The sequence below is a fragment of the Benincasa hispida genome, chromosome 12 (assembly GCF_009727055.1).
Source record: "Benincasa hispida cultivar B227 chromosome 12, ASM972705v1, whole genome shotgun sequence".
Taxonomy (NCBI): Eukaryota; Viridiplantae; Streptophyta; class Magnoliopsida; order Cucurbitales; family Cucurbitaceae; genus Benincasa; species Benincasa hispida.
Genome location: NC_052360.1, coordinates 15,251,165 through 15,275,885, shown reverse-complemented (window position 1 = coordinate 15,275,885; position 24,721 = coordinate 15,251,165). Strand labels below are relative to the sequence as shown.

Sequence of the window (24,721 nt, the reverse complement as noted above, 5' to 3'; positions counted from 1 at the left end):
AAGTACCACTGATCCCTTTAATGAACAATACAACATAGTTCTACTATGTGTGAACACCTATCAGGCCATGAGAAGGTGTGTGGTGCACATTGTTCAAACCCTAGGATCAACCCTTAAGGGAGCAATCTATCTACTTACCCCTGCTTTGGGGAAGAAGTGAACTTCATCTTGTGAAGCTGAGTTCCTAGCTCCCAAATAAGACGAATCCCCAAAGTGGTAGGTTTGAGTCGATGAGCTGGCCACTCTCACCCAAGTAAATCAAAAGACCATCCTCAATGGCAAGAGTTCCTAACTCACTCAAGATTGAGGTTATATTACCTATGGTCATCCTAGTGAAGTGAAATCTCTGTCATGAACGAAGTTATATGACGAGACGTTAACACTTCATGGTCAAGTCTTATACAAACTCTTTGTATAGGACGCCCCCGCTCGTACGTCCTCTACATGAATGATCAGGATCAGACCATCTGTGACAAGTCACAACACTTGTAGCTATTCCACAAAGCGGGTCGCATCCGTATCGTTTCCAGGATAAGGCTTCCCTCCTATATCCATATATTACAAACCATTTTGGTTATCATTTAAGACATGATCCACTTGTATGTCACGACATACATGCTTAAGTTACATTAAGACAACCAGAAATTTTAAGTTTATTGGTTTGTGGTAAAACAAATAAAACATCCAAATGTGCAAAGTCAAGAAGTGAAGTAAATATCATATATTATACATCACAAGCATTCGTACAAAAAATGTTTACAAACTACAGGACACGAGACTTTAGGACCTCAACCCCAACACATATATCATAAATCACAAAATGTTTGTTCATACAAGTTTTTACAAACTACAGAACCCTACGAGATTTAAGGCATCAATCCCAACAAGAATATCAGGCGAGATAAGATCAAGGACCTTTGTGGCATACTAAAATTTAATTATGTGAAGTCCTTTGGTTACCTTGGTCTCCCTTCTCAAAATGCTTTTAACAAGAATATAATTTGTAAGGAGGTGAAGACAAATGTGTGGAAGGTCCTTCGGAGCTGAAAGGATAAGATGTTTTCTACCAGCAGTAAGGAGGTTTTTTATCAAATCGGTGGCTCGGCTATCTCGGGCTATACAATTAATTGTTTCAAACTTCTTGATGGTCTGTGTCATGATTTGGATTCGATGTATGGTCGCTTCTTGTGGGGCTCTTCTAACAGAAGAAAGAGAATTCATTGGAAGAGTTGGTTTGGCCTCTGTTGTCGAAGGCAAGAAGGTGAAGGGATGAAAGACCTAACGCAACGGAAATCATAGTATCAAATTCGTTATTGATTTAGGATTTCTGAAACATCCATACACTGAGAAATTCAGAAAAAATACAAAGACCAACAAAATTACAGCCTACTACATTCCTAGGTTAAGCATGCAATTAATTATTCTACGAAAAAAGGGATAGAAACCTTACTTTGTAGAACAAAATGAAAATTCAATTCTCCAATGGAATTTCACGGACACCACAAAGAGAGTACAATCCTATTATATGAAAATTCCTAAGGTAAAATTGGTTTGTGGGAACCAATTCTAATTGGGATTGGAGAAGGATAATTTGAGAGGGAAAAATTTTATAGAACTATTATGTATGTTGTGTGTTGCTTGTGATAAAAAACATAGTGCCTTTTTTACAAAAGAGATAAATAAACGTAGAAGAACACACGACTCAAATAACTCCTCTACGTGGGAGTTATTTGATTGAATTCATTAATTAAATCTAATTTAATTAATTATTTCATTTAAATCATATGTAAATGAAAAATCTCTCTCACATAACCTATAGTTTTAATTCAATTAATTTAATTAGATCAAATTTAATTAAATTTAATAATTACTTAATTCTCCAATTAAATAATACCAAATTAAATATCAAATATTTAATTTAACTTACAAATGAATCATATTCGGTTGTTTCTCTCATAACCTATAGTTTTAATGTGCATCAGATACACACTAATTTTAGTTTATTATTTTAATATGAATTTAATTCATATTAAATTAATATTTGAACTCCTTCCAATTTTTAATTCTCCCATAAATTAATTTTGAATCATATCCAAAATTAAATTTATATTATAAATTTTAATTAATTTAAAAAATAAGCTTTATACATTTTATTATTTCCCTAAGTGAATTTGAACATTTCAAACTCTATTCAAGACATAATGACTTCAATTCTCTTTACGAGCTAGGAAGGGGACCTCATGGACCTACAGATTAGAAGCTCCAACGATGTGAGATTAATAGGTTGAACTCATAAACCAAATTAATCAATATTCGTTAACTGTGGGTACACTCCACTAAAGATCCACAACTGCACTCTTCTCACTAATAACAACAAGTTAGTCCTTCACGAGTGTTCGTAACACCATCCGAGTCAGGAGGAATTGTTTTCGTATCCTGGACTTAAGGAAGGGGTAGGCTCTGAAAGGAGAAGGAAAGCTGGAATGCCAACAGGCCTCTATTATTGAATTCACCCGACCCGATATTACCCCATTTTTGGAACGTCCAATGCCAAAAGTCACTGAATGGGTAAGTTGCTAATCCCTAAAACAGACTATGTAATGTACTTTATCTGCTAGGACATGGGTGAGCATTTTCTAGAGGTTTCTATTGTATCAATCTACCCTTATTTAATTCCTATTGAAACATATACTCGGGGAGTGGGTATAAGGTGAACGATTTCAAAGCTGACTCCCATTCATTAGATAGAGAAGATCGCCAAGATTTCGTGATCCACGGCCGAACTTATTCCTTCCAATTCAATAGGTATTCTCAACATTATGCCTTGAAGAGGACTCGAACCTCCACGCTCTTTAGCACGAGATTTTGAGTCTCGCGTGTCTACCATTTCACCTCCAAGGTATCTTGAAAGTGAATCATATTCCATGAATATGATATCTATCAAGTATGATGTATGGAATATATGACAAGGTGGAGTGTTAGAGTATTTATATTGCTCGGTCATGTCATATAGGTCCGAGTCGGACATCCAATTGCTTCGATTTGAATTATCCAGAGGATGCTTATCTTCAACTGATTTGGCAGGCCTTAGTCCCCACCTTTGTATCCTTAAGTACTAGTGCTCATCTAATGAACAACATGTTTATAGTCCAACTATTAAACACAAACACCTCTCGGGCTAGTGAGAGGGTAGGGCCCTTTGTTCAAGTCCCATAGACACCACTTAAGGGAATGCTCATCTACTTACCCTTAAGACGAGAAGGAATGAATTCTATCTTGTATTATTATGTTCCCAACTCCACACCCAGTCTTGTCCCCTAATTGGTAGGTATATTGGATCGACGAACTGGCCACCTGCACCCATACAAATCAAAGAACAATCTCTCATGAACAAGAGTTCATAATACATTCAGGATTAAGACTAAGTTGCGTAGGTTATCCTATTGAAATATAAATCTAATTAGTCAATGGTGTTACATCTAGTGGTTACTATTTCATAGTATGGTCTTATGCCAACTAATTGCATAGGATACTCTCACTTGTATGTCACCTACACGAACGTGTTGGATAATTGCATTTGTATCAAATACAAAGTGGATTGTATCCATAGTGTTACAAGGATAAGGTATCCATCCTTATCCCTATACTATAGATCCTTTAGGTTGTATCTTGAACATTGATCCCTGTATGTCTCCATATATAGTTCAAGACTCATAAGACAGCCTAGGATGTCAGTTTATTGGATTTAGGGTTATTAAGACAAAATATAGAATACGACATAATCAATTACACTTATTGATATAACATCGATAACTCTTTATTGATGATGGTCAATTATTTATATTTACTATCTACGAGTTTGTTGGCATAAAACACAACAGAAGGTGGGTTGAGATTAAGAGATTTTAAAATTTTTAACCAAGCTATGCCAATAAAATACAACTGGAATCTAGTGTGGAATCCAAATAGTCTTCTTGCAAGATTTTTAAAGGAAGATATTTTCATAATGGGTTTATCTAGAGGCTACTTTGGGATTGAACCCTTGTCTCACTTTGAGAAGTATTTTATGGGGGCGGGAAGGGGGGGGATTATTTGAGAAAGGATATAGGTGGAGAGTGGGATCAGGAACAAAAATCTGTGTGTCTGAGGATTCTTGGATTCCTAATGGCAGAAATTTTAAATCAGTTGTGGTTCATGACTCTTTTAAGTTGAAGAGGGTCTCAAACTTTATTACAACAAGTGACATTTGGGATGAGAAATTGGTCAAATAAACTTTTGTTCCATACGATGTGGCTTACATTATCAAAATCCCTCTTAGTAGGTGTCAATTTTCTAATGAGATTACATAGGGGTGGATTCTAAAGGAAATTTTCTTGTGAAGAGTACTTATCAATTAGGAAGACACAATATCAAGGCTCTTAAAGACTCTCAGTCCGATAAAGTTGAGTTCAAGATTTCGTGGGATGCTTCGTGAGGATCAATGTTCTTCCAAATTCTAAAATCATGGGGTGAAAAATTATCCATAATATTATTTCTACTCATTCTAATTTAATGAAAATAGGAATAACAGCTAACATAGGATGTTCGTTTTGTAGGGTTCACTTGGAAACCACCAGTCATTTGATTTGGGAGTGCAAAATGACTAGAAACTTGTGGAAGCTTTACTTTCTCTCTAATGTTGTTGTGTTGTCTTTGGGCAGGGGTCGTTGGAGGTCGATGGAGTATTGAGATTACCTTTGTAAAATCAACAACAAAGGGGATGCGGGGAAAATCGTGCCTATAATGGGGAGTATTTGGAATTATCATACACAATTCATTTTAATAATGCCCTTCCTGATCCTCAAGCTATTAGTTTTGTTGTGGACAAAATTGTAGAGCCTCTTTCATTAAAGAAGGAAGCCACATGTAAGATTGATTTTTAAAGTGAAATTGCGGCGGACGGATCGTAATGCGATGTAATGTATAATGTCGTCGCAAAGGTGGAAAGATGGGAAATGGTGATGGAATGATGATGTGGTGAAGTGGTGGATTGATGATGAAGTGGGGATGATGTGTACGAATCACGCTTCGCGATAATAAATGCGATACTTCGTTCTAAAATAATGTATGCGATGATGCTGATATGCGTTCGTAGTATGCGTTCATGTAGTACGCGCGTGTCACAAGTTTTCTTGCGCTGGAACCTAGTATAATTCCAACACAAGTTTCTCAGAGTGATATGAGGTCGAACATGGGGATTGCGATGATCAATGCGATACTAATGTGATATATGCGACCGAAAACAAAATAATAATGAATTGTATTGGGAAAAGTAAAATGCGTTGAAAAGTAAAATGCGATAATAAAATAAAATGTGATGATAAAGTAAAATGCGGTGACAAAATAAAGTGCGGTGATAAAATAAAATGCGATGACAAATAAATAAATAAACAGATAAATAAACAAATAAATGGGCTATCTGTGAAGATATGCAAAAGTATCTGATGGAATGCGGTGACAAGTCTTGTGAAATGCACTAGAAAGAGAATGGGTTGGGAGAAAGGACATCGCAAGTTCGTCAATCCTGTTGAGGACGCAACTAAGGTTCTACTTTCCCTTGGCTTACACCTCTCAGTGATCGGCCGCGTTCCCATATGTCTATGGTGAATCAAGGATGAACGTTGTGAACGCAAGGTTGTTTCCATCTCTGGAAATACTTCTTGCTTTAGTTAACACATTCTTCCAACCTTCTTTCGAGAGGTGGAATAACATTTTCACTTCTACTCTCACAGGTGAAGATGCCGTTGAGCATGCGTTAGTTAAACTTAGTTGATTTCTTCAACAAGGATGAACTTACTCGCTTAATCCTTCCCCCTTACCCTGGGTATTAGTTACACATGATGAGAGAGATGGACGATGAATGTATGGAAGAGAACAAAGAAATGACGATGACTATGATAATAATATTAAAAGATAAAGATAAGTGTTGGTTACAGATAATGAATGAAAGATTAAAGATGAACAACAGTTGATGAATAGAAAGTGAGAATAGATAAGGAAAGCGTGTCAATGTCTTGACAAGGATTCCGATCGGAGACGATTTTCTTGTCGGCGTGTAAGAGGTATGTGGTGGAGAACTTCCTTCTCAGGCTTGTTTTCCATGTAGAAGTGATCTTTGCACATAGTTTCTCTTCGGGAATGTGAAAGAATTTCTGGCTCCCGAGACTTCCCTTTAGGACTTGTCTCGTCGTTCTCCCGGATTTTCTCTATTTGTCTCTTCACACCAGCCTTCTCTCTTTGGAATTGATGTAGCTATTTATAGACCTTGGCACCTCTTTCGTCAGTGGTTCCACTTTGAAAAGTTTCATTTTCCTGCCATGGCTTGGTGGAAACGTCCGCTCTGCTCCACATTCACTTTGTCAGATCGTACAACAGAAAAGCTGTACAATTTCAGAAATCCCCGCGAATGCGTCGATCTTTTCATCTACGATTGATCGCCGCATGCGGTGCAGATGCGTTGGTCTTTTTATCGGTCGTCGCATGCGGTGAAAATGCGTTGCTCGTTTGCGTCCATGATCGATCGTCGCATTCGGTGCGAATGCGTTATTCTTTTTGTTCTCGAGCAATCGTCGCATGCGGTGACATGTTTCCTGTAAAACAAAGACTTGGACATTCCATTTTGCCATCGCAATGGGGTTAGCGGGTGTGCTTCCGATACTTTACAACTTTTGCGTTTCTAAGCCAATTTCTATACGTTCGACGCAACTTTTTCCTTCTTTTTGTTGCATAATCTAAATAAGATGGTATAAATAACTTGTATTTCTATAAGTTATCACCACCCCTACTAGGATCAGTTTTAGTATTAACACTCTTGTTGCCATTGGAAGTTGCCAAAAGAGGATTGATGGAAAATGAATGTCGATGTTGCATGGTCAGAGAACGCTCAAAATGGTGGGACCGGTTGGATTGTGATTGGAATGGTCGGCCTATTGGGGGTGGGTGCATCCCTATGTCTACCAATTGGTTGGTCAAGGTTTTATAAGCTAAAGCCATGGTCGATGACTTAAATCATATTCAGGTTTCTTGGGATGGGCGGAATCCCCTCAGGGAGGTGGATTTAGATTCAATCAAAGTCATCAAGCTTTTGAATCGTCGAGCTTATGACTTATTAGAGGTTTTTTTTTTTTTTTTTTTTTTTGGTCAAGGTGGCTATTTTTCTTGCTCCTTTTGTAAATGTTTCTCGCTTTTATAAAATCCCTAGAGAGAAAAACAAAGTTGCCCACAGTCTAGTAGCTTTGGCATCTTCATCTGGAATTTTCTCTTCATGGAGAGAGTTTTCTCTGCCCTTTGTTTTATCCATCATCCTCGAGAGGGATTGATGGTTGGTTGTTGGGATGTTCTGTCGGTTCTTTACGAATACCCGTTGAAAAAAAGAGTTTTTTGATGAAAAAAATAATGGTGGTATTATAGTAGTAAAAGATGATAGCTATGAAACCATGTAAATTAAACGAAAATTAAAATCATATTATGAATTATTAAAGGATAAGAAAAGCTTTAAGTTTAAAACTCCCTCTTTTTTACTTCTCACTAGTGATTACTCCTGATCCAGAGCACCTCTTCCCCATTCATAGAGAAATCCAATCGTCAAAATCAATAAAAAGGTCATCATGGATCAAGATCCAAACAGATCTCTCTTATTGAGAGATACCATCCAATGAAAGGAAAAAGGTTACTTACAAATCAAGGATAACAAATAAAATGGATACAAGATAAAATCATATATTGACACGACTTCTGGCATCACTAGAAGAATCGAAACCACATTCACAAACTGATAATTTTTCTAGATAGGTTGAACTATTTGAAGCAAATGGAAAAGAAATGCCAAGTAGAATAAAAGAAACTGACAGACTGATTACTAAAAAGATACAAATAGGTGTAAATTCTAATATTTAGATTCAAATATTTAAGTTTCTGTAACTTATTATTGATTATTAAGAACAATAAATTGATTTAGTACCTATAATTAATTATTAATGACATTTTTGTGGAAATAAATAAAATAAAGACAAAGCGTCCACAAATATTCTTTTTTCCAAAGAAATTCTAACCATTTTCATGAAAGAAGTGACTGAGCCAATTATAAGCGACCCATTTAGTGATTTCGGCCCACACCCGAAGCCCGTCTCAGTAGCCCAACCGAAATCCAACGGCCCAGACGAGAAAATGAGATGAATTGTTTCTATATAATGTAAGGTTTCAATGCGAAACCCTAGTTGCTGCGTCTCTGCTGAAGCTTTTCCAATGGGTATGTTTTCTGAGCTAATCTCCGTTTCTTGTTTGTTTCGTTTGAAATTTTCAGCGAGTATGGATTCCACCCGCCCCCCAATTTTTCGAATAGACATTCTTAATGTTTGTTTTTCTTTTTGCATGATCTTTCAGTTTAGATTGTTCATAGGGGAGCGTAGTATATATTGTTATATGTTTCTGTTTGATGAAATCGAAAAAGTTTCTACCATTTTTTATGATTGTTATATGTCTTTCTGATTGATGGAATCACATAAACTCGTTAAGGATAATTGTTTCGTATTTTCAGATTTTTTATCTTCTGTTTCTTAGGTAAGCTCCTTTGTGCATTTTTGTTTTCGTTTGTCTCTCCTTTTAGTTTCAGTGTTTCAAGTCTTGTTTTAATTTGGTTCCTATAGTGCTTAAAGTTCCAATGTAGTATTTGTAGAAGTTACACAAATTCCCTAACTATTTCTATGTATTTAACTAATTGTACTCTTTTTATCTTGGTGAAAATGAATGCTTTAGCACGTTGAAACTTTCTCGTTTTTATCTCATTTTGCTTGAATATGGAGATTTTTTCAAGGTTTTTGATTGACATTTTTGCTTTTTGTTACTTTCTATCATTTGCATAATCATTCAGTTTAGATTGTTTATGGAGGAGCTTAGATTAGATTGTTGTATGTTTATGATTGATATAATCTTGAAAGTTTATTCTTTAAATGTCCTGTTTTTGCGTGGCTCATTGTATTTCTAATATTCAATTTGAATAAAAATAGGGGCGTACAAATACGTGTCAGAACTATGGAGGAAGAAGCAGTCTGATGTGATGCGGTTTCTACAGAGGGTGAGATGCTGGGAATATCGCCAACATCCATCCATTGTCCGCGTCACTCATCCCACCCGCCCGGATAAAGCTCGCCGTCTTGGATACAAGGCCAAGCAGGTAAGAAAGCATTCTATCATTTCCTGATAAAGTTGTTTGCATCTAGCCTTCATCAGCTTTTTCTAGGCAATCTGATTAGCATATCTTTTGTTTCATATGTTTTTTGTTTATTGTTTGGAAGTTCTAGAATAACATTGTATCTTGTCTGGCTAACTTGGATGGTTTAATGGTTTTGTACACTCTGTAATTAGGAATTTGCTTCTGCGAAGATTGTGGTAAAGTTTGGATTTTAAAGTTTTTAGCATTCCGTTTGAGCACTACACATTGAAGTTTTAACCTATTAACATTCTTTTTCAAGAACACATAATCAAGATTAGCCAACCTTGTGGACAAATGAGCTCTGATGTGGAGAGTCTTCTCTCATACTTTCTGGTTGAGTTTTTATTCTGATATCACATTTGCATAAGCCTCAATAGTGAGTGTAAAATTTTATTGCAGGGTTATGTGGTTTACAGGGTCCGTGTGAGACGTGGTGGTAGGAAGAGGCCGGTTCCCAAGGGTATTGTGTATGGAAAGCCAACCAACCAAGGTGTTACCCAATTGAAGTTCCAGCGCAGCAAGCGGTCAGTTGCAGAAGAACGAGCAGGGCGGAAGTTGGGTGGTTTGAGGGTTCTCAACTCGTACTGGATCAACGAGGTGATTGACTGTACATCGTTTTATTTCATTAGATAACTTGAGGCTAGGAGCAATGTTGTGTTCCGAAATTGAGGTTGCACCCTTAGTGTTGAACTTGTTGAATCCTTGCATACCATTCTCTGTCTTGTCAACTTTTCTGACCGTTCTTGAAATCAAAACAGGATTCTACCTACAAATACTATGAGGTGATTTTGGTCGATGTTGCCCATAATGCGGTTCGCAATGACCCAAGAATCAGCTGGATCTGCAAACCAGTCCACAAGCACAGGGAGCTCAGAGGACTTACATCCGCCGGCAAGAAGTACAGGGGACTTCGAGGAAAAGGACACTTGCACCACAAGGCCAGGCCTTCCCGCAGAGCGACCTGGAAGAGGAACAACACTCTATCCCTGCGTCGTTATCGTTGATTTTCGTATTCTTTTCATCTGTTTTGCTATTTTTATTATGAGCAATTCTGTTTGTTGGGGAATGTAGTGGAAGTTACTTTGATCTACAAAGTTTTGAACTTTATAATTTACATTGAGAATTGGCAGGATCTTTCTAAACTAAGTAACAACTCTTGTGTTTATTGCAGCCACTGTATCTTTTTAATATCTAATCATCATTTTTGCTATTCGTTTTATTTTATTATTTATGCGTTTTTAGTAAGATTCGTAATATTTTAAACTAATTGAAAATTTTCATGGGGGAAGTTATCATGAATTGGTGATTGTAGTAAATTTACGGCTGTACGCTTACCGGTGCTCTGAGGAAATTTTTGGGACGTCTTCAGCGAGGCCAAAATTCGAATGAAATTTAAGTTCTGTTAGTTAATTATTTTATTTTTGAAAATTAAGTTTATAGATAATATTTCTATTTCTAAATTTTTTTATTTGTTTTTTACTTTTTACCAATGATTTAAAAAACTAAGTTAAAAATTGAAAACTAAAAAATGTAGGTCTCGTTTGGTGTAACTATTTGGTTTTTTGTTTTTGTTTTTGAAAAATTAAGTTTACTTCAATCACACTTATAGTTTGTATCTTTCTCAATTAGTATGATGGTTGAATTTTTAGTCAAATTCTAAAAACAATTAATTAATTTTTTTTTTTTTTTTTTTTTGTTTTCAAATATTGATTTGATTTTTTTAATTATTAGTGAAAAGTAGATAATCAAGGAATAGATTTGTGGGTGGANAGGAAAAGGACACTTGCACCACAAGGCCAGGCCTTCTCGCAGAGCGACCTGGAAGAGGAACAACACTCTCTCCCTGCGTCGTTATCGTTGAGTTTGGTATTGTTCCTCTCTGGTTTATTATTCATATCATGAGCATTATGTTTGTTGGGGAATGCGGTGGATGTTACTTTGATCTAGAAAGTTTTGAACTTTTATAAATTACATTGAGAATTGTCAGGATCTTTCTAAACTAACTGATAAATTTTGTGTTTATTGCAGTCCCTGTTTTTTATATATCAACCATTTGTGTTGAACAAGTTTTGTTGAAATGTCTCTGAGTATTAGTTGTATTGTATTGTTTATGCATTTTAGAATACTTGCGTTAGTTATATTTGAAAATTTTCATTGGGGAAATTGTCATTTTAGAAAGTTTTGGAAAAGGAAAAGTTGTGATAAAACCTTCAAAGTTATGAGCACTTGAAGTATAAGAGAACAAATTGTATTGTATTGGTTTAAGCAATAGCGAACTACGCACAACCCAATGACCTGATGATAAATTACATATTTGCAATTATTTGGTATAGTTAGCACTTAATCCATGCTTCATAAAAAATAAAAAATGATTCAATTAATTTTTTTTTGGCAACCTAGTTTTTTTCACTATAAGTTTAGTTCCTTGTATGATCGTTTTACTTTTAAAATTACAAAAATCATGAGCTATCAAAATTTTAATATTCCCAAATCTAAAATTCAGAATTTAGAGTGTCAGTTAATATAAAGTTTAAAATTTACATTCTATAGATTAACGAGTTTTGTAAAATTTTCAAAGTTGTAAGGAACTTGAAAAACAAAATTAAAAAATCGAATCTAATGTTTATCTATTTGTAATGAAATTGTTGTAATTCTAAAGGATAGATCAATTGTAATTAACTGCAATTGAAAATGTAATTAGATTATTTTTAATCATATTTATTTAAAGTTATGAATCAGTTGTACTTACCATTTACCATCATTGGATTCATTTTTCTATCTTAGCAGTAACAATGACAGTCATAATATCAATTAATGGATTTCACATAATTTTAAACTATAATCGGATTGGTCATTGTTATAGTCTTACTTGGATTGCATTCTTTCCTTCTAGACCTAGAAGTGAGCTCCATGTTTCATTAACATAGGTAAACAACAAATTTTTTAAACATAATCAAATAGTATTATCATTATTGATTCATTAGTTTCTCCTAGGTAAACGTGGCAGTAGTAAATTTATAATTTAGCCAAAAGCTATTTACATGGACCATATTATATTGTGATAAGAATCATCCTTCGAAACTTGGCTACTAATCCATGACTTCAGCAATGGTGACGAATCGACCACTCTGTATAGAAAGTTGTGCAGCAACTCCCATGGCCACTGAAATTAGTCCATCTTGTAAGTCCACTGCAGGAACTTGTCCAGCTCTACCTCCCAGTGCCCACAAAAAGTTCAGGTGTTCCAAATAGCTTGACCCATGATGCAAACCTTCGTACCTGACATCAAAATTGATTGATTATAGAACACTTTTCACACTCAACATTATTTTATTAAAATTAGATATCAAATTTTAATAGGTAATGAACTTCATTATTATAGTTTATCAACACATTTGATCATTCATCAATTTATCAATATATGTATGCAAAAAAATCTTGCACACTAAAAATCTGATCATTGCAAAATTTGACGTATAAGAACTAAATTGTTGTAAAATTGAAAGTATATAGACTGTTCATGAATGTTCATGAGTCAAATTTCATGAATATTCAAAGACTAAAATTACTTTTTTAACTAAATTGATTAGGGATAAACTAAATGGACTAAATCATTATTGAGGAACTAAATTATTATTTCAAGTTTTTTTTAACTGAATTGATTAAGAGATAAAGTACGTATTTGTGGACTGAAGAATGTGTGTAAGAGTATAGTCAGACTATTTGTAGTTCAAGATAAAGCAACTTACTTGATTCTGTCATCCTCTGTTTCTAACGTTTTGACTCCGTTTCTTCCAGAAACTCGAGTGCCGAAACGAACAATGTTTTCAGGGACAAAAGCCTCGCCCTGTTGCCGAGTTTTTAACTCAATCAAAACGAAATGTTTCCAAACATTGGCATTTTCTTACAGGGGAAAATTTTCAAATTTGCGAACTGTAGATGGATTTAGAGAGTTTTATTTTATTTTATCTTACCTTTCCAATGTCACCAACAACCGATATCTCCTGCTCGTTTTTACTTCCCTCAGCAAACATACAAAGATCCAGCATCCCTCGTGAACCATTGTCGAATTCAACTATTACATATGCATTGTCAAGTATATCTGGAATCTGACAAAAAGTTCAGAAACTGTGAGTACAAATCAGGGTTGCTATTTTGGAGAATATCGATGAACAAATTTACTTGTGCAAAAAATCAAGCATGTTAAACATTCGTAACAAAATTGGTACCTATGGTTGGAATTTCATTAATTGATCCATTATAATGAGTCTGAATCGTAAATGTCATTGGATTGCTTTTAATCGCGTTTACTTAGAATTATGAATTTTGTCACATTTATTGTTATTGTTATCGTTACCGTTACCTATGAGGGTCAAACGATAACGGTAATAGTAAATGTGTCAAAATTCATACTATTTCTTTTGAAATAGTAACAATAATTACATAATTTTTAGACGCAATTAGATTGGATACACTCCACTCTTCAATTAATTTGCGTTTTTTATTACAAATTTGAAAGTGGGTCCCATGTGTCAGTATAGAGGCAAAACGCAAGTAAACAACATCAGATGTAATCAAATGGGACCCACTTTTCACATTACCATTCATTTATTACCTTTTCAAAGGTGGCTTTGGTCCCTATAATTTTAAAAGTTGGAATTTAGTTTCTATGGTTCGATACAATCTTACAAATGGTCCCTATGGTTTGGTAAAATCCTCATAAATAGTATCTACCTTAGAGATATGAAGCTTTTGTCAAACCTTTAGGACTAAATTCTATTTATAAATCATAAGTACTAAATTCTATTTATGAATCATAAGCACCAAATTCTAACTTTCTCCAAATCATAGTGACCAAATTTGCGATTTAATTCAAAAAAAAAAAAAAAAAAAGTCTCATAAATAAGTTAATACAACTTTCCTTCAGAACGATCTAATTTGTGCAGAGTTCCTTTACCAATCTTGAAAGTTAAAGTTTATAATGTTGAACTAAGCTATAACAAGTTTGCACGAAGTCTTTCAAGGCTGAATAAATATTGAAATGCTAAAAAATTTACCTTCCCATCATACATTTCATCTTTGTGATTGACATCAATTGCTCCAGATGCCATTAAACGGATAGGATTTGCACCCGCAAACAGTCTCATAAGATCAAAGAAATGGCAGCATTTCTCCACCAGAGTCCCCCCAGTATTAATATTGAATCGATTCCAGTTGTTGACCTACTGGAAGAGGAGTCAAAATATCAAACTTTCACTTTATAAAAGCATAAACATAAGAGTTTTAAAACTAACCTTAACCAAGAAAGGAAACCGATGCTCACGAATTGCCACCATTTTAACTTGTCCTAGATTTCCACTCTTCACTATGTCAATCAGTTTAGCAACTGGTGGCATGTATCTGTATTCCAGTCCAACTTGAACCAGAATACCCTCCCTCTTTTTTGCGGCAATTACAACCTATTCCACACTTTCTTTGTCAAAATATCATTTTAGTCTTTGTGCTTTTGATAAATTTTGAACATATAGTATGTGTACCTTCGATAAATATAGTTCTTCAATGTTAATTTTTATCGAAAATGGTTTAATAATAATTATAAATTTCAAGCAAGGAAAGACTTTATATGAATATATTTCCAAAATTCATGAAGGGAATGTTAATAGAGAATAACTTTCTTTTTGAAAAATCAACAATAAACAAACAACAAATACTATTCTTTTAAGAAAGGACACGTTGGTTAAGCTTGTTAGGAAGCTGTCTTCACTGGTTGGGTCTTTTTGTTGTATTCTTTGTTCGAAGGCGGAGGAAGACTTGAAACCATATTCTTTGATGTTGTGACTTTGAGAGTGGTTTCTAGGATTTCTTTTTCCAGACGTTTGGTATGATGACATCATAGAGAAGTCAGGGTTATAATCGAGGAGTTCCTCCTCAATCCGTCTATTGGAGAGAAAGACCGTTTTCTTTGGCTTGATGGTGTGTGCGGTTTTATGGGTTTTATTGAGTGCATGGAACAGTAGGGTGTTTAGGGTGTAGAGAGGTATCTTAGGGAGTTATGGCTCCTTGTTTGCTTTCATGTTTCCTTATAGGCTTCGATTTCGAAGACTTTTTGTAATTATTCTATAGGAACGATTTTGTATAGTTGGAGTCCCTTCTTGTAAAGGGAGTCCCTCTCTTTTTTGTGGGCTTGGTTTTTTATATGTGCATGTCTTCTTTTATTTTTTCTCAATAAAAATTGTTCTTTTCATAAAAAAAAAAGAAAGAAAGAAAAGAAAAGAAACGAAATGAAAAGACACTGTATGAATATATTTCTAAAATTTATAAAGGGAATGCTAATAGATAATAACTTTCTTTTTGAAATATCAATAATAAATAAACAATAATGACTACTTTTAAGACTTATTGAAAGTACAAGGACTAAAATGGAATAAACTCCAAACTAACAAGACCAAAATAGTATTTTAACTGATTTTCTTTTACCAAACTAAATAGAAGCTCATGATGCTAAGTAAAAAAACTTGACATGCTTATTATCAGTGTAAGTAAAGGAAAATCCATCTCATGTATTCAATTCCCTCCCCTAGTCCTTGCATCTATCAGTAAATCATGATTCTAATGATAATATAGCTAATGTTTTCATAGTGAAAAATGTGTATGATTGGGAAAAAAAATGGATGACCTCTTTGCAGTGAGCAACTGTTGTGCATAATGGCTTCTCCACAAGTACATGATGAGGTCTAGGATGATTGATGATATCCATGAGAATTTGATAGTGAGTCATATTTGGAGTTGAAACAACCAATACATCACAAAGTCCACTATCCAAAAGCTCTTGGTGCCCTGAGAAAACCTTTTCAAACTCTTTATATTAGAAACACTGCCTAATTGAAACCTGTTCATAGAATCAAGAGTTAGTTTATGGAATTTTGGCTATTTGAAGGTTAACTTCTCATTACTTAAGAGAACAGTCAAAATTGAAGAGTAGAATATCACCTGACCATAATGTTCTGTTTGTACTATATTAAAAGATCAAAAGGCTCTAAGGTTAGCTGTTTGTGATACTTAAGAAAAGAACAACCATGTTCTTATAGCTTCGTAATGGTCAATTATCCACCACACACTTAAAACAAATATATTAAAAAAAACTGTAAAATATGTTTATCAATACTTTCAAGTGTGAGATCGTCGATAAGGAAGAGAGTTGGGTCTTTGTTCCATATCGAGAAAAAAATAAAAACTAACATTTTACTTACATCAAAAAGCACCAACTAACGTTAAAATTCTCCTTAGAACCCATTTGTGATCGTGGTGCCCCACTCATTGCAAATTGAAGAGACCCGGAAGTAATTTCAAGGTGCATCGTGATTTTTATGAAAATACATATTCTCACACCATTATTAAAATTTTGCAATCTTATGACTTTTCTCAAATGTAAAATCGCGCTCCGTGTTTCGTCAATTCCCAATGGGTGAGACCCTCAATCGCGAACAAGCAATGTAAAGTTGATTGTTGCAGATGTAAGCAAAATGTTGATTTCCATTATTTTTAGAATTTAGGTAATTTGACATTAGCAAAACTAAATTTGGGTGATCCATACAAAAATCTCAAGAAAGTTGAGGCTGAGCACATCATCTTTAACAGGTGAAAGTAAAATCCCTCCATTCCGCATTTACAGAAAAATAGCCACCAAAGAGATTTTCAATTACTTCTTCGGAAGATTCTGATGAACTATGCAGACTATTCCAAGACCAAATTATCACTACGGCATAGCACAAATCCGAAACTACTTTCTCGAAACTTGATTTCACTTGATAAACTACTTTCACGAACCTAATTAATGATCAAATCCTAAAAATAAAGTTGGAATTTAGCATTTAAGAAGGAAATTCAGCGTCTTTGTTATCAGTGGCGTCGAGAACAGCCATCAAATCGAACAGTCGCGACAATCATATCTAAGATTAAAGAACGCCGAATACCTCTATTTGCCAGCCCAGTGAGTGAGCTAAATCAAGAGCTTGCCGCTGTGAAGAAGCGTGAGGGTCAGCTATGGCGACAACGGCGACGCCTTGATCGCGAAGATGGTAGAGATTAAGGAGATGTTCTCGGCCCATCATTCCCACTCCAATGATTCCGTACTTGATTGTTGAGTGAGAAGCCATGGGTGAGAAGGAAGTGCCAGTTGCATCCCGCTTATTATCTCAACGCTTTCAATGGCCTCTCTTTGTGGCCAAGACGGTGAACGACATCTGTCACCTTTTAAGCCTCTTTGCCATTAGATTTTGTTAGGAAATTCCCAACCTAAATATCAATTTATACTCTTGAATTTTGAGTTGTATTAATTTAGACTCAAAACTTTGTATCAATATAGTCTTGAAATTTGAAGGTTGTTTACTAAACCTAAACCAATAATTATGTCAATTTAAACCCCGAATTTTTACAAGTATATCAATTTATACCTTCCCTTGATTTAGTTGGAAAAAATATCTTGCAAAACATTTAATTTTTCAATTAAACTTATAAATGGTTATAAGTGAACTGATTTAGAACCTTTATTAAAGATTATATTTGAAAGTCGTCAACGTATAAATTCTTGTACATGTGTAGATTTCTACAATGTGGATTTAACAAAATTGACGACTATGATTTGAATGAACAATTTTCAAATGAATCTTAATTGATAATCTAAATTGATTCGCTTATGTAAATTTAGAGACTTAATTGATAAACTTACAAGTCTCACATGATGTTTATCTAAATAAAACATAATGGAGAGTGTAAATCGATACATTTATGAAAGTTTAGGGTTTAAATTAAAATACTCATGAAAGTTCAATGTTTAAATTGATACAACTATTAGTTTGAGGTATAAATTGATATAACTCCCGAAATTTAGAGTTTAAATTAATACAATTATTAATTTAGAGTTTAAATTCACAATACTCTGAAGTTGGGAAATTCTCAGTTTTGACCCAAATTTTTTTTCTCCATTCGAAAGTAACCCCATCTTTAAAAGCTACTTTTTTTTTTAACAAATTTTCCAATGTTTCAGACTTTAACTAGAGAGACTCACCACGTAAAAAGACAATTTTGCCCCTCAATAAATGGTCATTTCAAAAAGTCAAATCAAATCTCATCTTCCTGTGGAAATTTCTCAACTTCTCGAGGAAGTTAGGATTTTCTATTTTTCTTCCTCTCGTTGAGTTTTCTTCACCATTGTTGGACTCTTATCTCGCAAAGACTCCCCTACCTCTGTAAAAAAAGACCTATCTTTTGTCTTCCGTTACCCCTTCGTCAGATTCAGATTTTGACAAAAGGTACCTTTTCCATTTTCTTTCTTTCTAAATGTATCGATTTTATTGTTTGTAGGGGGAATCTATGTGATTTATGGTAGGAATGTGTAGTGAAAAATCCAAAACTTTTCTTTTTTTTTTTTAATCATCCTTTGAACTTTAACGAACTTAAAAGAACCTATAAAATATATGGGTAAGGGCCATATGTTCGTTTGAGTTTGATTTCTCATTTTTCGGGTGTATTGAACTTCATAAGACAAATATGTCGTGAAGTTGTTGCGAATATTTGTCTCGTGTAGTATTCACAACCGTGAGAAGTTTGTAAAATAGCTTGAAAGCTCTCTGTCGTTTGTTTGGGAATGTAAGTTACTTCACGAGACAAAAGACAGAAATCAATTCAACTTCGTGAGACAAACCACAGAGAGTACAACTTAAGCTTTTTTACAAACTTCACGAGATTTGTCTTTTGGTGATGGCTCTCTGGCTTCTTTCTCGTGAAGTTCATACTTTTTAAGAGTATTTTCTTTTACTAGGGATTTTAATGTTGTACCATGTTTTATGGCACATATAGGTAATTATTATGGAGCCAAGGATCGAGCCAGCATGATACTTTAAGGCTTCATTATGTTCATGTTCTCATCTGGCTAAGACCTATATGGTGATCCGGATGAAGTTAACAAGGGTCTAGGCAGACCATATTCGGAACCATCTTAGATTGTACTCTCTCCCTCAATGGATAACTGATACATCACCTACTTCTGAGGGAGGTTGTGGATGATAGATTGAACATAATTTCTCTTAATCTGTTCGGTTCTAGGGTATCATTTAGTAAGGATGAGTTTGACTTCATCACTAGGTTTAGGGTACAGATGCGAGTGGTGCAGAATAATCCTAACCCTATTAGGCATAGAAGCTTATACTTCAACGATAGGCCTAGACTGAAACAGTTTGAAGCCAAGGAAGGTTTTCTTGTCATGGACTTTAGGAGCAACGGGGATGCGGTGAAAGTGGCACTTGCATATTTCATAGAGTTAGTCATGATGGGGAGGGAGAAGAAGCAAGTGTTTGACTATAGCATCCTTGGCATTGAGGATGACTAGGAGATTTTTTGCAATCACGACTGAAGTAGTGTGATTTTTTATAAGACTATCAGTAGTCTTAAGAGAGCTCTCACCAATGCTATTGATCGAGCAGAACCCGAGACTCTAGCTAGATACAGCTTGTACGGATTCCCATTTTCCTTACAAGTTAGTTCACATACGTATTCTACGCATGCTTCATTCTCCATTATTGTCGTTCTTTTTATGCTTTAACTCTATCTTCCTATTTGTAGAGGTGGGCGTATGAGACCGTTTCTTCGCTTAGAGATATTATGGCAACTCGTACTAGTGAGACAACCATTCCATGCTTGTCTTGACGGGAGAGTAGGAAAAACCCAACATATGCCTCATTGGATAGAGATATTTTAAGACACAACGGGTAATGGATTGAAATTATTTTGATATATTGTTGTAAGTTCATTTTACTTATAACCCTAACCTATCATGTAGAGAAACCCCGTTATAACAATACGACTGGTACCAACAGAGGAGAAGGTAGCTCACATGCACCGCGTTGTTTCTGCCCTTGAAGTACATGTCCTCCCGCCGAGGCTTGATGGTGAGGGTGACGATCGTCGTGCCTAGGTGATGCTGGACACGATCAGGGTGATTGTGGCGATGGGGGTGGGGGTCATCATGACGATGGTGAGGACGAGGATATTTGTAGTGTCAAACTGGATCACGTCCACAGTAAGGGTGATCATGGTGACGATGAGGGTGATCATGGACATAATGACCACCATGACTAGAACCAGAACTAAGTTCATGTTGATGTTGAAATGATTAGGGTGAAAGAAGATACATCTCATCCAAACATCGGCTTTCACAATTCTTCGGAGCTCACTCGCAGACCAGACATTGACAATTCTTCGGAGCCCATTCACATCCAACGCGTTGTGGAGTATCAGATATCGAGACATCCCACATTGTGGGAGAGATAAGACAATTGGAGGGTCGCTTAGATCGGTTTGAGGCCAGTGTTAAGTCCGAATTCGATGCTCTCCATTCTAAGGTCGCTAATGTTCAATAGGATGTGTCTGTTAAGATGGGATATCTTAGACAACTATTGAAGGTGCAATTATCATCTGAACCTATACGATATTTACAAATTTGTACGTTCACTTACAGTTTCTTTAATGCAACTGTAAGGAAAAGATATTGCTTAATCTGATATGCTAATGTACAACCCAAAACCCATTCCCTCATATCGTGTCTGAGGATGTTGGAGGCCCATCGGAGCTGGGGGGATATTGCATTGGAGTCCTCTAGAGGAGAAGCTGAGGGAGCAAAGTATGACTCAGTTGTCCTTGCTCTTCAAATCATTCCTAACACCAACGAGGATATTTGTAGTCCTTAGGAACCAATACTCGGAGGACAGGAGATGATTACACTTGACTCACAGGACGTTAGTGTCATTTGTGCCTTCAGGTGACGTGGCATAGGCAAGGATGAGTTTGAAGAATCAAAGGTATGTGAAACTTGATAGATCAATTTGCTCTCTCATAAATTTTGATTTAAGCTAATATACGTTGTTATTAAAATAGGAATGCAATACATCAGTTATAGCCTCAGAGACCCAACCGATGAAGGGTGTCACCTCGGCCATCGTACCTAGTCCGCATAAACGAGGCCCGATAGAAAAACCTGTAGACAAAAGGCATATAGTACATCAACTACTGATACCCAATCGGTTGGTATTCTATATGTTCTACATACGCTGTTATATTAAGTTTATTCATTTTTGTTAATATGGTTTTCTAATTTAGACAGTGCAAACGGTGGACAATGAGGATAGGGATAAAATGTGGGAGATAACCAGTCTCAAGGGTAAGACATCCACACCCTCAGATACTGAAATTGTTGGGGTTAGTTTTTTACGATGTCGATAGTGTGCTTTTGGATGTTGTACTACGTTCCTTGAAGGAAATCGTGCACGAGGATTTCCATAAGCAGCAGAAAGATCATTCCAAATTACAATCATATATGAACTTTACAAATTACAGTCATAAACAGAAACATATAGTTATGCATTCATTACAGAAATTACAACATGACAACAAATAATTAAGGAGAAATCTACACACATTTGTAGACTCATCGCTAACACGACCGCTCCTTGATCACGAACGCTCGAACACAGCAACCTCGAATGTTCGTTCAACACGACCGCTGTACAGCACGAACACCGCCTACTCGAACTCAACGATCGCCTCGGTCACGAACACTCCAATAGCACGAGCGGCCTCCACAAAACCTCGACGGCGTCGAGTTGAGTATGACATCACCAAGAAGGCTACCTTGGTATTCTCGGTGTGAGAATCCAGAGGGTGGGCTCTGTGTGCACTTGGTTTGGGGCAGAAGATGGAGGAAACAACAATCGTGTAAACGATTGAGCAAGTGGGAGAAGGCTAAACATATCGTATAGGTCGATGCCCAATCGTTTAGTAAAAGCTAAGCGATCGTCTAGCAAAAGCTAAGTGATCGTTTAGCTTATCGCTTAACTGTAATGACCTGACCCCCTAGGACTTAGGCTAGGCCGTTACTAAAATAAATGCATGCATAGAATTTAAAACGACGCTCAGTTATGTTGAAATAAATGTTAATTAAACAAGAGAAGTTCAAAAGACATTTATTAAATGCAATTGTTAAAACAATAATAGGGTACCCAAAATTCGTAAAGACTAATAAAAGTATATAAAAGAAATAATCCTTAGTAATAAATTTCAAACAGTAAAATTAAATATTAAGGGAAAAATAAAGACTCTAAATTTCATGATGCGGAAGTGAAAAAAACTAGTCCTAGTGACACGATCACGAATTCCGCTGCGCCATTGTCGGTACATCTTTACCTTTATCTGAAACATCAACATAAGAAAGAATGAGTATGAAATACTCAGTAAGTAACCTCACCACTGAGGTCAGGCTAGGCATCTATGTCCTCTAGATACCCACGTATGGCACATAAACACATGAAACAAGTAAGAGACTGAGTCCTATCCTACTGTAATTAAGTATGCCCACAAAATTGGTGAATCCCAAAGGAAACAAAAAATTGGTGAATCCCAAAGGAAACACAAAACTGGTGAATCCTGAAGGAAACACAAAACTGGTGAATCCCGAAGGAAACACAAAACTGGTGAATCCCGAAGGAAACACAAACTGGTGAATTCCGAAGGAAACACAAAACTGGTGAATCCTGAAGGAAACACAAAATTGGTGAGCATCGACTAATCAGTGAGGACATTCACACGGTCTCAACGTTAAAAAAAAAAAAAAATCAACACCGTACGAATCTATAACATACATGTAATCCTTGATACCATGGCTCTACCACATACACAAAGTCCTCAACAACATATTCTACAACATTCATGTATACCTTAACATCATAGTTCCACAACATACAAGTGTGTCACAACATCAGCATACCAGATATCAACATATGAAAACACATACCACCTCATACTAACGATCAAGTGCCTAGGTGTATATTTAAACAAAACAGAACTCGTGCCAAAACATACTTGATTCAGCTCATACTATCAGTCAACATGCTAACATTTACCATAACATACACTCATCACACTAGCATACAAATAAAGCCTGGCCCGTGGGCAGTTCCAGTGGTAAGATTACTTACCTTAATCGAAATTCCCTAATTAAACTCAGACAACCAAACGATGACCGCAGTTTGAAGAAACGACCCTAACATACGAATACAACCATTAAGTTTCAGTCAAAAAATAATTGCGACATTTCAGATTCAAAACCACAATACCCAATAACTTACCCAAGGAACTTGATTAACAACCACTCCAAAAGTTTCCTCGATTTAAATCTAAGGCCAAAAATAATTCGAACAAGTTAACCTTCATTCCAAACTTAATGGGGGCCCAATCTTCCACCCAAAACTTCACAAAAGGCTTACCTAAACTGCCAGATCTGGAAAACCCAAAGATGACGACAGTGGTGGATAGCGAACAGAGGGTTAGGAAGCGCTGCAGCGATTAAAGCGGTGGTCGGCGTGAAGACAGCAAGGAAGGTGCGGCTGAAGAGATGGGCGACTGGCGGCACGCGGGGGCGGGATCCAGCGGTACGACGGGCGGCGTGTAGGTCCATGGCTCGTGCGACGAAGGAGGAAGTGAGGGAGGCGCGGTGGTCGGACGGCTGGAGGGGCGGTGGATAAGGCAGAAGAAAAAACGGGGGGGGGGGGGGGGCTCGAACGAGAGAGATGGCGTGAGGGAGAAGGAGGCGCTCCTTTTTATTATTATTTTTAAATAATAATAATAATAATAATAATAATAATAATAAAAGGAAAATAGTATAACCTAATTAAATCCTTTCCTTAATCCACTTTATACCATTTAATTTCTTTCCTTTTCCAAAGAAAATAAATTCTTGCCATAAATTTCCAAATTGAGTTTGAAAATTGAATAATTTGAATAATTTCCACGCCAACACTTAAATCCTCGCGCTTATACTTTAAATTCAAAATTCAAAACATGCCCTTCAACTAAGGACAATTACTGAAAAAGAAAAATTACATTATTAATAAAATAAAAAGGTGTGGGATGTTACATTAATTGTGTGTCTGTCGCCTACAAAACACTACATGATTGTTTACCTTAGTCAAGCTGTCGTTTAAGTAAATTCTATTTACTTGACAACTTCCGTGAGATTATTTTCGAGAGAGAAAATCTCAAAAACAACAATTTTCACATTACTAAAATTAGGAAAACAATTTTCCTTTTATCTCACGGTTACCATGAAACCACCAATAACCTTCCACTCAATTGGTTATTAGAGAAAAAGATTTAATTATCCAATAATTAATCTTATTAAAATATAAATGATAACTAACTTACCATAATATATTTATAACCTAATAGTTTTAATATTTCATCTCATGAAACATATAAACCATAGCTCTTTTTCTGTTCCATGGTATCTAATGTAAATCTCATTTACATTAATCCTCCACTAGATGTATCTTATACATCATAACCGATCATATCATGTATAATCGAATTACCTCTTGTCAATTTGAACATTTCAAATCTGAAGGAAATCGGTCACGAGGATTT

General features: G+C 35.7%; 2 protein-coding genes and 1 pseudogene across 3 annotated transcripts; 1 reads left to right on the top strand and 2 right to left on the bottom strand.

Moving 5' to 3' along the window:
* Positions 1-7,573: 7,573 nt before the first annotated feature.
* LOC120067413 lies at positions 7,574-7,928 on the bottom strand (annotated as a pseudogene).
* Positions 7,929-8,160: 232 nt separating this feature from the next.
* On the top strand, positions 8,161-11,328 carry LOC120068119 (60S ribosomal protein L15-2-like). Of its 2 annotated transcripts, XM_039019816.1 has the most exons (5): positions 8,161-8,287; positions 9,045-9,211; positions 9,650-9,847; positions 10,009-10,165; positions 11,023-11,328. In XM_039019816.1, the coding sequence occupies exons 1-5, from the start codon at positions 8,242-8,244 to the stop codon at positions 11,109-11,111; spliced, it is 657 nt and encodes a 218-aa protein (XP_038875744.1). In that variant the 5' UTR covers positions 8,161-8,241; the 3' UTR covers positions 11,112-11,328. The 2 variants fall into 2 exon arrangements, with proteins under 2 accessions (XP_038875744.1, XP_038875743.1); XM_039019815.1 differs by lacking the exon at positions 11,023-11,328 and having other exon boundaries at positions 10,009-10,424.
* An 861-nt stretch (positions 11,329-12,189) lies between these two features.
* On the bottom strand, positions 12,190-17,406 carry LOC120068209 (inositol 2-dehydrogenase 2). Its single transcript, XM_039019916.1, has 7 exons — positions 17,224-17,406; positions 15,927-16,097; positions 14,545-14,709; positions 14,308-14,472; positions 13,225-13,359; positions 13,000-13,097; positions 12,190-12,529 (listed from the first exon to the last, which is right to left on the bottom strand). Exons 1-7 carry the CDS (start codon positions 17,404-17,406, stop codon positions 12,340-12,342), a joined length of 1,107 nt encoding a protein of 368 aa, XP_038875844.1. The 3' UTR covers positions 12,190-12,339.
* Between the last annotated feature and the right edge of the window lie 7,315 nt (positions 17,407-24,721).

Bases quoted from the DNA above. Each gene is read 5' to 3' on its own strand.
- LOC120068209 (XM_039019916.1), bottom strand. From the start codon at position 17,406: ATGGCTTCTCACTCAACAATCAAGTACGGAATCATTGGAGTGGGAATG. The intron at 13,360-14,307 runs GTAAATTTTTTA...ACTTTTTGTCAG, and splicing joins ATGAAATGTATGATGGGAAG to ATTCCAGATATACTTGACAA. The intron at 12,530-12,999 runs GTAAGTTGCTTT...TTTTGATGTCAG, and splicing joins ACAGAGGATGACAGAATCAA to GTACGAAGGTTTGCATCATG.
- LOC120068119 (XM_039019816.1), top strand. From the start codon at position 8,242: ATGCGAAACCCTAGTTGCTGCGTCTCTGCTGAAGCTTTTCCAATGG. The intron at 9,212-9,649 runs GTAAGAAAGCAT...ATTTTATTGCAG, and splicing joins TTGGATACAAGGCCAAGCAG to GGTTATGTGGTTTACAGGGT. The intron at 9,848-10,008 runs GTGATTGACTGT...AAATCAAAACAG, and splicing joins ACTCGTACTGGATCAACGAG to GATTCTACCTACAAATACTA.